Raw genomic sequence first — 14,451 nt, forward strand, 5'->3', positions numbered from 1 at the left:
AATGTTGTCAAACTTTGCGGCCATGTGCCAACATATTTCATACTCATTGTAGCTTATAGCCCCAAAGGATAACTAAGAAAAATATTTTAAGTTTTATGAATGGAGCGCTGTTGAAATCATTGCGGAGAAGGGTGTTTTAAAACAAATCAATTATTTCATTGAACAGAATCTGATTAGAAACGTTCTAAAAAAGACGTTTAAATAATTAACAAAAAATAAACCGCACAAAAGTATGTTGATCCACAAGTGTGTGTATATTTTTATATTTTTTTTAACGTTACAAGTTGACATTTTACATGGTCTGTCATGTCCACTTTGCAACCGAAGGGAATGTCCAAAGCCTTGTTGTGAAGGTATGCAAGAGTACTTTATTTAACATTTTTAAGAGAAACTCCTCGAAAAATTTGAAACTACAAATGCGACCGTCATAAAAAACAATGTTCCTTCCTCAATCAGTTTAAATTAAAAAAACCTGTTTCGTGAAAATAAAGTTTCCAGCCAGCATCATGGTTTAGTATCAGAAAAATTTAACAAATTTTTATTTTTACATAAAAGCGATACAACAATTTTTCAATTGTGGTTAAAAGCAACAGGAAAAACAAAGGCTTCGACTGATGAAAACTTTAACAAGCTAGCTAACATCACAATGCTGCATATTGCATAATATTTTTTGTCATAGGCGGTTTAGTAAAGGATGCATGCAATTGTTGCGATGTGTGTGCCAAACTCAAAGGAGAGCGGTGTGGTGGCCCATTTGGAGGGCATGAGTGTGATACGGGCTTACACTGCCAAAGGAAGGAACCATACGGAGACGGTGCTGTAAACAGCGCTGGTTTCTGCGCTGGTAAGGACTTGCTTATGACAACTTTATTTTTGATAAAGATGATCTTAGTCTTCGTCATTATAACTTCCTCATCTGAATTTACTTAATTTTTGCAGGTACAATTTTTTTTAATTACTTTTTTTATGACTCTGGTGTCTTTAACTTGTTCAGGTTGGATAAATTATGAATAGTTTGCATTCACCTTTCGCATCTAATATCTATTACCCATGTTGAGAGTACTGACTGTCTATATTTCCTACAATGCGATTAAACGTATATAAAAGTTTATATTTCAGTCAGATAAATTTAATATCGAATTGTTTTATCTTGTCATAAAATAATAAACTAGGAAAAAAATACCGAACACTTTTTTTCAAGTCCGTCTCTCGAGTCTGAACATTGGCAGGCCATTAAACTTATCGCATAAAAATCACATTATTTAAATCTAGTCCAATTTAGTACTAAAATGGTGTCTCAGTTTTGCTTTTTATTGTCTAGTTCCGAATTTACATCGAAAAGTTGTTTTTCGTGCTCCTCTAGAATTAGGGAAAAAAAGCAAAACTGTTTCTTTATTTCTGAATAATATTTGCTAAAAGTCTTTCTTGCCAATCTTTACAATATTCGTCCTGCGATAAAGTAATGCTTCTTAAGTCATGCGAAAATTGTTCGTATTAACTAACTTCGATAGTTGTGTAAACGATGTCCCTGAAAAAGATAAGAAAGAGTTACGACGAAAATTATGGTCAATAAAATTTTATGGTACAACGGATAGACCTGTTTTAATGTTTGATAAATCTTAATATCTCTCATAAAATTTACTAGAATATACATTATCTTCTAGAAACTCTTTTCTAAAATATCCTTTCATTTTCATTTGTTGCTATATATTTACAAAAAAAGTTTATTTATAAGGTTATATAGCTACAAAAAAGTAGCTCGTACCACAGTAAAATTCTTGTTTGCGTAGCTACCTACTAAATTTTATTCACCTGGAAGATATGCATGCTTTTTTTATGAGAACAATTTTATAGGAACATGAGGCTAAGATTTTACAAAAAATAAGAACAAAGTAAGAATGATTTTGGCCTAGAACTAAGAACTAGAGTACGACTTTTGCCACAAAATAGCAAAAATCTAGAATGCAAATTATCTTGCCACAAAATAGCAAAAATCCAGAATGTAAATTATCTTGCCACAAAATAGCAAAAATCCAGAATGTAAATTATCTTGCCACTACCAATACAAAATAGTATATTTCTTTAGTAGTTCATTAAAAACAAAATCACCTATTTTCATATAAACCAAAAATCACTATTTCTAACCTTCGTGGTTGTACTTTTTTACTTTCACACCGTTTAAGAGCTAAGTCTTCAAAAACGAATTTTCCGAGGGTGCACGAGAGTTTGTGCCTGTCGTACTGTGTCAGTTATTCCATCTTTTCTGAAGAGGGATAAAAGGCGACCACTTTGCATGTTGACGCTTGATATTTCACAAACGCTCATGTACGAAAGGCTAAGAATAACAGACTGTGACTAAATCGAATAGATTTAGAATGTAACATCATTAGAAACATGATGGTACCTCACTAACTAGAGCGTTGGAAGAAATGGAATCTTTCAACTTCTCATTGTAGAACAGTGTTTTGTTGCCAAGTAAACAAATACAAATTGATGAAAGAAAAACGAAGCAGATCTTCCGCCTAATCCACGCAGAAATAAGGAAATAATGTTACTTTTTTGCCACCATTTCAGCAAGACGAGCATAAAACCTCTTACATTCGCGTGCCATACCGGCCGTTGCTGATATGAATAAGGGCGTAAAAGATCCATGCTCGACCTGCATTTTACTCTCTCATTATAAGATCTCTTCTTTTCGTTTTCGTTAACTTCATAAGTTTTCAGAAGCTTTTGGCTAACATACCTTTTAGCGGTTGGGTTAAAAACCCTTACGTCATGCTAATTGGCTTGTTATGCAAACACCTCTGGCGCTTATATCTACTCGGGCCTCATCAGAATTGCAGTTTTCGCTTCAAAAGCAGCGTTTAAATTTCGTTAGGCGCAATTTTTAACAGGTCCCCTTTACGGAATATTTAAAGCATGCAAAATAGAATATCTGCCTTTCGACGAATTGCACTTTACCATAATGCGTAGCATTGTTTTTGGCAGAGCCAACTCTCATATATTAACTTTTGGCTATAAAACATTTTGTCCTGACTTTTTCATTCCATTTCTCTTATTTTAGAACCAGGATTAAAATGTGCTTTTGGTGCTGCAGACAGCTATACAGTTAAAGATTGTAATTCAACCGAAAATATTTGTTATAATGCAAGCGTTACGGACACATCAATCAATTCCACCTCTTTCAAGGGATGTGGCATAGCTAAAAAGAATTGTGATATCTGTAAAACAAATTCTGATTTCATTGGTAAAAACTGCACGGTAAGTTTAAATTACCATTCAATGAAACTTTAGCATGAAATACTTCAAAATTTTAACATACAATCTTGTTTTAAGTCAAGTCAGTCAAATTATAGCTTTCCATCAAATAGCCTTAATTTTAGTTATTGTGTATGTATAAATGATTTGATAGTTTCGAATTGAAAATGATTGCTAGAATATTTGAAATATGAAAGCAATTTTCCATACGCGCAGACCCGACTAAACAAAAATACCAATGCACTGACAAAAAATCTCACTGGTAGCAACGCACCCCTTTGTACTCACATTTAGACCCAATTAAAAGTTACTTTCATTAAGCTGTTCATAGCCACAGCTTCCAGCGCTTAGTATTCAGAAAAAGGCACAACCTTTTTCTGGTTGCAACACCTGTGTTACAGCAGCTTTAGAAATTTATGCAAGTAAACATTCAAATATAATCAGACAGACAAGGTATAAAATAAAAAAAGGCTGCCATTTTTAATGTAGTGGAAATTTTAGCATATTGAGCGATGACGTTCAAACCCGGGAAGCTGCGACCATGATCGCTTTAATTTACAAATTTGCCTAAAAGTTCACTGTACTGACTTTTAAGGGCTTTTTCCTATTTAACTTTTAATTTTTAAATATTCAGGCAACGTGCTGCGGATTCAATATGTGCAACAGAAATACAACAACAACACCAATACCAACAGTTACTCCTGCAAGATGTAATAATGGAAGCTTAATTACTCAATCGTTAAACAATACCTTGCCGTGGGCATACCTTATCTTGTTTTGCATTTATGCTATACGTATCAAGGATAACTAATCAATCGCCCCTGTTTAGTATAGTACAAATAGTTTTTGTTTAAAAATTTTAATGTAATATTGTTATCTATTTTTCTTTGAAGTTTCTTGCAAATGTCTTTTATTTCATGCAAAAGCTATTCGATTTAAACATACGACATGTGTTTCCCCCCCAAAAAAAATCATGTTTTAGACTTTGGTTAATCATATTTTGAAAGACACACTTCGATAATATTAAAGTCAGGGGTGGATCTAGGAAATTTTCTTAACAGGTCATGATACGGGGACAAAAAACAACCTCGTATGCACACGTTTTAGACCTTAGAAACAAAAAATTCTCATAAACGCCCAAGCACCACAGAAACACTTCAAATAGATAACAAGAAGCCCTGCGGCATGAAGATATCCATCGTAGCCTGGAAGATTCTAAAATTTGGAGTAGACCTTGAAAAGGGAGAATGGGGAAAACAAATCGTTGAGTATACTAATTCTCACAGTTTAACCATAATTAACACCTTTAAAACCTGTAGACGATATATACAGGATGCATTTTGTCGAAATCAATTAATATTTAATTCAACAAATTTTATTGTTTATTATCCAATTTCTTGAATTTAAATTTCTTTTTGGAGAGTCTGATTAGTTCCAGTTTTTCATTTTGAAGAAAATAATTGGTCGTTGTTGTGTGACAAATCCAAAAAGTTGAACATCAGTTCACCCTGACTATTTGGTGCAAGCAACAATAAATTTTTGACAACTTCTCTGCAAGGGATATTAAAAAATCGTGTCAGGAATATCTTTTTATCTAAATGAAGTTATTTTAGTCCTCCTTTTCCTAAAAGAACAGGAGTTGAGTGTCCAGCCCCTCATGAAAAAATTTCACAAAACAGGACAAAGGTTTTTTGTTGCTGGCGAAAAAAGCACTCTAATCAGAGCACTATTTTGTGTAGCTTGCTAGCTTCATAGCTAGTGAAAGTCAGCACCAATCAAAAAGAAAAATTGGGATAGCTAGCTAGCTAGCAAGCACACTTTTTCCACTTATAAAATAATTCTTACCTGATAAAGTACATGAATTTTAAAAACATAGTATTTAGGTCCCTAGCTAGCTACATCAATAAAGTTACTACGACATAGTTAGTGGTCAGAGTAACAAAAACGCATAGCTATTATAGAAACAACAAAAGATAAACATAAACAACTCACTTCAGCGTAATTGCACAACTATCCTTCTTTGATTTTACATAGGTAGGCAACCAGGTAGCATTCTCCATGGCAATTTCTTCGGATAAAATCAAAAGTAAGTTGTTTTAGATGGCAAAACAGAATTACATTTAACCTTTTTTAATTAATTCAGCGTAAATTTGAGGTAGCTCATCAAAATCCTCGTTTTTAATAACTAACTTCACACGCTCTCTCAAGCTCTCACAAGCCATGTTGAGAACAGAAAGAATCTTCCGCTTGCCCTACTGATATTTATACCAAAACTCCTACAAGCCATATCAATACATAGAAACTATTTTCACAGGTTTGTTCAAGACTGTCTGACTAAAAATAGGTGAGGCCCACGGTTAATTCTAGTCCACAGTGACAGCCTCACGGGATAACCTAGAGCCAAGACTTGCTGGCTTCAAAATTTCTGACTAAAAATAGGTCAGGTCCACATAGGTTGATTCTAGTCCACGGTGAAAGCCTCGCGGGATAACCTAGAGCAAGACTGGCTAACCCAGGTCAGGTCAACATAGGTTGATCCGATTCGCGTTATGAGAAAACAAGGCCGAATATTTCGATATTTACATTCCGGGCAAATTTGATAGAATTCGATTTCGATCTTCGGCATTTTTTTACTAGGTCGCGTGACAGGGTTGACCTAGTCTAAATCTGCGCCTGAAAGTACTGCAATGGTTGAGAATTACAATTCATTTTATCTATTTCAATCGAATATCGCGTGACCCATGCCTTTAAAGACAAAGTTCCAAAAATATTCGCCCTGAAAGTGTTTACCAAGAACAAGCTTAGAACTAGTTGATGCAAAAGCATGAATTGATTTTATTTGAGTCACTATTATTAAGTCGTGCTTTCAATCCCTAGATGTATTATATCAATAAACCAATATATGTTGTATTGTGTCAATACTTCTTCTAACGATTTCGTTGACCGTGCCAAACCAGTGTTGAAAAGGACCATTCAATCCATGTCTCTAGAGTCATTCTAGTGTGTAATTTCTATTGTTTCTTATTTTATCAATTTTATCATGGGGTGCAGCGTAACTCCAAAAGCTTTTCAGTAAATACAAGGATGTTTCTTTTTGATGTTTATATCAATCACTGCTTCCATTTTTAACTTTTGTCATAAATCAAAATCACAATCAAAAACAATAAAGTAAAACCAATTTTTTGCCTTTAAATAGTTTTCTTTACCTACGACTTTGGATGTCGTAGTATCAACAAATTTTGTATAGCTGATAGATGTGATTTGCTTTTATCTCTATCGAGTGTACTTTTAGCTGCCATGGCCATAAACATTGCATCAAACATTGTCGTCTATACCATTCCCATTACTATCAAACATTATCAATTATCATCTACTACCGCTACCAATATCAAGGTCTTCCCAGCCCCCACCACCATCATCGTCACACCCCAACCGCCGTCATAGTCACACCCCCACCGGCGTCATCGTCAGACCCCACCACCATCATTGTTACACCCCACCACCATCATTGTCACACCTTTACCGCTATCAATGTCACACCCTTACCGCCATCATTGTCACACCTTTACCGCTATCAATGTCACACCCTTACCACCATCATTGTCACACCTTTACCGCTATCAATGTCACACCCTTACCGCCACCAATGTCACACCTTTACCGCTATCAATGTCACACCCTTACCACCATCATTGTCACACCTTTACCGCTTTCAATGTCACACCCTTACCGCCATCATTGTCACACCTTTACCGCTTTTAATGTCACACTCTTACCGCCATCATTGTCACACCTTTACCGCTTTCAATGTCACACCCTTACCGCTTTCAATGTCACACCCTTACCGCCATCATTGTCATGATTACTATGAATGCTGTACCTGCGTTTCAGCACATTATAACGTAAAATGCAAGCTCGTTCGTCCTGTCTGCCTGCCTGCCTGCCTGCCTGCCTGCCTGCCTGCCTGCCTGCCTGCCTGCCTGCCTGCCTGCCTGCCTGCCTGCCTACCCGCCCGTCCGTCCGTCCGTCCGTCCGTCCGTCCGTCCGTCCGTCCGTCCGTCCGTCCGTCCGTCCGTCCGTCCGTCTGTTGACGCACGCAATGCGGTATAAAAAGGTCAGGCGAAACCGTGGATTTTTCCACGGGCTAACGACTAGTATTTTTATATTTTTCATCTTCAATTCCCGGGTAGCTACCCTAATTTTGTTAACTTTTCCATCTCGTTAGATGACACTATAGAACTTTCAGTGTATTGGTGTATTGAAGCAATAAAATTATAGATTAAATTACTTAAACTACATTATGCATGGTTAAGCAGTTTTAAAATGAAATTGATCCACGTGTGTTGGTATATTCATCATGTGTCTTACCAATTCATGGCCTCTTAAAAACGCGATAATAGCATTAAATAAAACAAAGCAGTGACCAACTTACATTTCTAATACTTCGCTGGTAAGGATGGGTTCTTTTCGTTCACCTTTGGTTTGTTTGTTTGTTGTTGTGGTGGTGTTGTGGAATATAAAACAAACTACTGCATCATCAAGATGTCGTTGTGAATTGCGATATTGTGGAAGACCGACAAACTGTAAAGGTAGTAAAAATTAAAAGTATATCTGTTTATTTACGTTTCTAATAAGACATTCTGAGTTAAAACGAAAGCTATCTTCTTTGGTATGGCAACACACAGAGCCTGATATTTTTTTTTAAATGCATTGTGTAAATTAGATGTAGAAAATAAAGTATTAAAAACTACAGTTTTGATTATTAGAATCTAGTTTATAAAAGAAATTACTTGGGATTTGGAAAAAATTTAAGAACACTTTAAAGTGTTTGTTGAGCCACAACCGAATCTTTCAACTGATAAAACTATCGAAGTTTTGTTTTGCGCTGTTTCTTAAAGCACATGTGACAATAATTAGCGCATTTGAGTTGTCCAATATGAGGTAAAAATGAGAGGCTGTGGATAGAAGAACATATTAAAAGCAATTTTATTCTTAATTCCTTTAAAAAAACAAACATGTAGTAATTCCAGTTAAAACTGTTAAAGATCTAGCAATTCTTGTAATAAATTCCGATGTCAGTAATTATTTATATTTGTTAATCAAAGCGCCAGAATAAAATAGACAACAAACAAAAAATCCACTTACTGAAATTTATTGTTCTTCCCATTATAAATTTGGCGCGAAAAACTTTTAAACCGAAATAGACAACGGTTATGATAACACTGGTATTGTTAAGGCCGGTTTCTATTAACATTAAGTGCTGAGCAACAGTTGTACCAGTCGCCGTGACGACGTCATTGGAAATACATGTTGAACAACAAAGCAATGCAAGAGCTGTTGCACAACAAATGTTTATTTTTATCTCTATCTCTACAACAGTTGGGTTAAACGACATTTAACCTTAAAAGAAACCTTTAATAACTTTGCCCATAATTTTCTTCGTTATTTATCACAAGGCAAATACCTTGAGGGGACAATAAACGTTAATTACTCGTGACGTTGGTATATTAAAATTATAAATAAAACAAAGTTTTTCTCAATATTAGGCATACAAATAGAAATAGAATAGAAAAGATGATAGCGTTGTTTAGTGCCTAGCTTTTATTGCTTAACTGACTATCATCAGTCAATTTGAAAACTAACGCGAACAATTTGCCCCACTCCATCCCTCGCCCGTTATACCTTTTTAAGGACCTTCTTGTTTGTGCTTCATTGCGACTAATAAACTCTGTGGATTTACGTAAGGCAGTGGCGCATCAATAAATTAGTGGAATTGAACTTCGCCCTTTTACAACGGAAGTAGAATTAAATAATCGATTAACAAATGTCACAGATCACTGCATATAGTTCTGAAAAAACAAACTACTTTGCCTGCTACAGACACACGAAATATGCGTATTATTTTTAACTAGCCGGGGTACCCGGCGTCAAAACGCTGGGTTAAACTACAAGTAACTGTGCGACAAGGTGTTTAATTTCACGTTGAGTGCTTAATAAAGCACTTAATAAAGCGGTAAACTGTGACATACATTCGGGTGGAGCGCTCTAGTGCACTTATGCAGTGAAGTGTACACACCATTTTACTGGTTTGGACATAATATATTTTTCAAAAAATAACTTTATCCCGCACTTACGTGAAATAAAAACACAGTTTACATACAGAATACGGCTATTATTATAGAGAAGACTATCCCGTGAAAAAAATTAAATTTAAAGAGCTAAACAATCTATAAAATTTATTTCTATTTTGATGAAGAGGTTTGTTCATTAAAGCAGGAATAAACTGTAAAGTTAACAACAACAACAACAAAAATAGATCAAAGACAGTTGGATGAGTGCATGGGAGTTCAATTCTAAAGCAGAAACCTTGGTCTTAAGACAAAACGAAAAATCCCTTTTAATTAAAAGTTTTTTAAGCTCTGCTTTTGCTCAATCTTTAAATGAATCTTTTAGCCTTAAAATTCAGTAATGGTAGGTAGCACTAATAAGCTTTGGAATAAATTCTGCGAAATATTTTAGGAGGTATCGTAAAAGATAATTGTGGCTGTTGTGACGTATGTGCTAAACAAAAAGGAGAAACATGCGGTGGCTACGCTGGCGTTTGTGAAAAGGGTTTAGTGTGCAGAAACTATCCACATTATGGTCGTCGCATTTGTTCATGTAAGTAAATCGAGTTTGAAATCTATTGTAAGAAAAATGTCGAAACTACTGTCGTAATCAGTATGACGTCATCTGCATTAGATTTGACTCTCGATATTTAAAAAACCTGAAATTTTGAATAAATCTGGCTTCCTACTCTTAGCTATCTGAATTTTTACGCCTTATATAGCTGCAAGGCTAATACACCCAGAAGGTTCTTTCGTTTGTAAATTACAATAACGGAAGTCACAGGCGTAGTGTTCCTGTCTCTTGCGTGCTTGAATAAACGAGTGTTCTGTATTCAATCCTGCTGTTAGTCTTTCTTTGTAATTTGTATAGGTGGACCAGTGTGCGCAATTTATTGTCAACATGGAAACATATTGGACAAATTTGGTTGCGCAACCTGCAAATGCCGCAGTAAGTTTTCTGTTTTAAAACATATTTAATATTTTTTTTTTTTTGTAAAAAAAGAGAAATAATGTGTTATCGATGTATTCACTGTTGTAAACTTTATCAGGTCTTTCTTTTATCTGAGACTTAGTGATATCTTTTTTTCAACACTTGTTATTTGTTTTTCTTTAGAATTCCCTAGATGCACCATAAGAAACACCTTTCAATATCTTTATGGGAAACGCTCCTTTGACAGAAACAACGGAAGATGGAGTTGCATTAGAAAAAAATCAATATTCTGCACCAATGATTGCAACAAGTAAGACAATTATATAACACAGCAGTTTGTATAAGATAATTAATTTAGCCAATGAACTTGTCTCGAATCCTTCCATCTAACAAGTCGTTATCTCTAGCTTTAGTGAGCCCAGTTGAATGATCGTAATTGCGCAATTTGTTGAATATTTAGACTGTTCGTGTACAGGACTAGCATGCTTACTGTAGCGTGTAATCTGCCCATTAACTTCCTCACACCAATTTTATTTTTTGTATATATGACTTAAGTTTTTGTTATTTTTCAGATGCTGTCATCATAACTCGTCTTGCAGACCGAATAATTTGTACAGTCGTACGGAAAAATACTGCAGCAGAATTTATTACAAGTAAACGGTGATTTATTTCAACAAGAAAAATGCTCCTGAAATGACTTGTCTTCTATTTGTATTAACATCTGTTAAGGCATTGAAGAAGGTGATAAGGAGTTTGTTTAATATATCTAACATTATATATCTATTGTATCTATAGTAAACAAACATTACATGCCCTTCAGTAGGATATCTTTTAAAATGTGGTAGAAATAGGCGGTTTCCTTTAGGCAAATGGCATCTTAAAAAAAGGGTATTACGTCAAACGCATGTGTGACACGGTTTACCTGGAATAAGCGCTCAGTCCGGTGTTAACAGCGAGCTGTTTTAAGTTTCCATAAAATTTCTCGCGGAAAAGGGTATTACATTTATATGGATATGCGACATTGTTTTACCTGTAACTAAGCGCATTGCTTGAAGTAACATTCGTTTTCGAATTTTCACTGGAAACATTCTCCGAAAAATAAAAGGTTTTTGCTATGACGGGGTATCAACGAATTGTAAACGATGTTTTTAGTTCAGTTTAAGTTGTGGAATTTTATTTTTTGAAAAAAATATATTAAAAAATATACACTAGAAACACCATACAGTTGTGTGCGCTTTAATTGAATGTGTGGCACAGTTGACGGTTCTTATTAATCACTTATCCGGGGGTTCAATCTCGGTAACACAGTTACTTACTTGCTTAACCCAGCGTTTTAACACAATGTTTTTTAAACTAAAGCTGTAATGCAGTATGTGCGACTCGTTTTACCTGTACTAAGCACTCAGTCTAGTGCCGCGATTAATTTGGTAATGCTTACCAAAACTTCTGCAAAATAAAATAATATTTGACTGGGCGCAATGGGTTGTAAACTATTTTTATTTCGGTTAAAGTTGCAGTAAAGTTATATTTTGAAAAATACATTAACCCGAAACACTGTAATGTACTGTACTAAAGCGCTCAGCCTGAATGTTCGACACAGTTTGCGGTTCTTATTAAGCGCTCAACTGGGAGTTCAACTGCAGATCACACAGTTACTTGTGATGTAACCAGGCGTTTCGACGCCGGGTTCAATGGCTAGTCTCTTTAATAATACCCGTATTCCCCCTGTCTGTCTCTGCACGGACCCCCGATGAGTAAGAGAATGATGTTACGGAAACACGAATATCAAATGCCATGTATTTCTATCCACTTTGTTGCGACGAGTAAGTATAAAGGACGCGCGAAGCCGTGGATTTTCCAGGGGCCACCGACTAGTATAATAATAATACCCGTTTTGTGTCGTTTTGTGTCTGCACATGGACACACGAAATACGACATATTAAGGACAGAATAACCCGTGTCGATTTAGCCTTAAAAAAATCCGAAAAGAGACTGAACGCTTAATACTTCAGTGTTAGGTGCTAAAAAGGGTAAGGGGATGTTAAGAAAAGGCGCTCAGTGAGAACCAAGCTAAGAATTAATAACTTTTCGTTCTTTTTTCCCAGTAAGTTAAGGAGTTGTAAAGCTTAACGTAACACGTTTAGGATTTAATGCTTTTACCGCATTATGTTCCCACAGTAACTCTAGGGTATTAAGCTTTTGGGAGCGTTGGCTAACAACATAATAGCACGTGGAGTGGGAGTAAAGCTTAAGTACACAAAGCAAAGTCAAATCATTTGTAAATTTGAATTAAAACGAAAAGATTTTTTGACGTGAGCAACTTTTGTATTTTCTTTCGTGCTAGGGAAATCTATTTTTTATTTGCTCACGTTTTCATGGTACTATTTTATTAATTGCTTCCCAATTTAATTAGTATGGTTCCATACAAAGCCTTATTTTATTGAGCCGCAAACCAATTAAGTTATGGCTGTTGTTTTACGTTTTTGCTATCAATTATGTAGTAAAAATGTTACTGCAAAAAATCACACGTCTGTACTACTATCTACATACCCATAAATGGCTAAACCCCAACGTGTCGGTCGGTGATGGCCATGATGCCATAGAGATTTAGGCTACGGCACAGAGTACATTCTCCGTGTGTGACCATACACTTCCCATATGCGTTGTTTCTTAAATCGATCCGTATCAACTGCTCTCGTACTCGTTTTCTCTGATCACGTATCTAGGTCTACTCAAGTAACCCATAAGAAATGTCTGCTAAGCTGTTGCACGTGATTTTAATTACATTCTCATAAGATTTAATCTAAATCTTTACCATTTATGTCAAAAAATCCACTTTAATTTACCAAATAGAAGTCATTAGCATGTCGATATAATCTCCATCTCCACATACAAAAAATCTTTGCAATTTTATTCCAAGTAAACCTTACCTTGTCACGCAAATCTTTAAGTAACTGCGACTTCTAGCTTTAGGGGGCCTGACATGTACTTTCTTTCCACACTACAATAACCATTCCCAAGCGATGATGGTTTTGTCAGAAACCAAACGAATGCTTTTGAATGCAACAAGAAGCATTTGAAATACAGCAACCATGCCTTTTACAGCTCTTTTCAATTTTGAATATGGTAGATTTTAAATTATTCTTTTCTTAATTTCTGAAAAAATTACCAATAAGAAAGTTGTTTTATCAAGGATTTTCATTGTTTGTTCTTCCATTTGTTCAAATGTAAATTTGTAATATGCCATGCCCAAAATCGAGTTCCAAAAATACCAGGAAATGTTGAATAACATTTATGCACACGTTTTTTATATATAAGCAACTCGTCTATAAGCAACTGAACGCGATTTGAAAAATTATCAAGCAACTTCAGTTCTGTACAATTGTGGGTATAAGCAAGTCTTTAAAATAAAAAAAAAACATTTGAAAAGAAATAATTAGAACTTCCAAGAAAATAAAACTGCAATGACTTCTTCGACGAAGAAAGAGAAGTTAGAAAAAATTTTTTTCTTCGTTCTTTTTAATTAAGCCGTTGTTTCTTGGCTTCAAAACAGTGACTTTCTTCGTATTTTGTCCAAAATTTAATCGCGACCATTAAGCAACTTTAGATCTACAGTAGACGTCCGTTAATTCGAATGCCGCTTAATTCGAACTTTCCGTTATTTCGAACAAATTGCCAAGTCCCTGGAGTTTGGTTTAATAAAGTCTTATATTTTGAGCTGCTTAATTCGAACTCCGCTAATTCGAACATTTCGCTAATTCGAACAATTTTTTAGTCCCAAAGCTGCATTATGCTCGTTAATTCGAGATTTTGTGTATCGAGTATCGATAAATAAAATCTTAAGAGAAAATAAAAAAACGTTTTTATTTTTATTCATTATTTTTGCATCAATGGTGGCAAAATTTCTTTCAATTTATCAATTAAATTGGCATTTCCAATCAAATGAAGTTTACAAGGAATTTGGATGCCTTGCCTATCGCCAAACAAACAACGTTAAAAAGATTTTTATAAAAAGTTGTAGTAAAGTTGTAATAAAGTTGTATTAGCATAAAACCTTTAAACGTTTATTAAATTTCTTGTTTTTTCTGAACTTCCGATAATCCAAATATTCGTTAATTCGAACAAATAATTTAGTCCCTTGCGTGTTCGAATTAA

The 14,451-nt window shown here is 35.0% G+C and overlaps 2 protein-coding genes and 1 long non-coding RNA gene across 3 annotated transcripts; 2 read left to right on the top strand and 1 right to left on the bottom strand.

Moving 5' to 3' along the window:
• The first annotated feature begins 176 nt into the window (after window positions 1-176).
• Window positions 177-4,154, top strand: LOC130654738 (cysteine-rich motor neuron 1 protein-like). The gene is made up of 4 exons (XM_057457354.1): window positions 177-353; window positions 680-844; window positions 3,065-3,261; window positions 3,893-4,154. The coding sequence occupies exons 1-4, from the start codon at window positions 233-235 to the stop codon at window positions 4,067-4,069; spliced, it is 660 nt and encodes a 219-aa protein (XP_057313337.1). The 5' UTR covers window positions 177-232; the 3' UTR covers window positions 4,070-4,154.
• Window positions 1,149-7,790, bottom strand: LOC130654741 (uncharacterized). Its single transcript, XR_008984486.1, has 3 exons — window positions 7,691-7,790; window positions 5,251-5,326; window positions 1,149-1,528 (listed from the first exon to the last, which is right to left on the bottom strand). It is a non-coding gene; the product is annotated as an uncharacterized LOC130654741 (long non-coding RNA).
• On the top strand, window positions 7,715-11,069 carry LOC130654740 (antistasin-like). Its single transcript, XM_057457355.1, has 5 exons — window positions 7,715-7,847; window positions 9,778-9,918; window positions 10,237-10,314; window positions 10,480-10,606; window positions 10,869-11,069. Exons 1-5 carry the CDS (start codon window positions 7,715-7,717, stop codon window positions 10,951-10,953), a joined length of 564 nt encoding a protein of 187 aa, XP_057313338.1. The 3' UTR covers window positions 10,954-11,069.
• The last annotated feature ends 3,382 nt before the right edge of the window (window positions 11,070-14,451 follow it).

The sequence above is a fragment of the Hydractinia symbiolongicarpus genome, chromosome 8 (genome assembly GCF_029227915.1).
Source record: "Hydractinia symbiolongicarpus strain clone_291-10 chromosome 8, HSymV2.1, whole genome shotgun sequence".
Classification (NCBI taxonomy): Eukaryota; Metazoa; Cnidaria; class Hydrozoa; order Anthoathecata; family Hydractiniidae; genus Hydractinia; species Hydractinia symbiolongicarpus.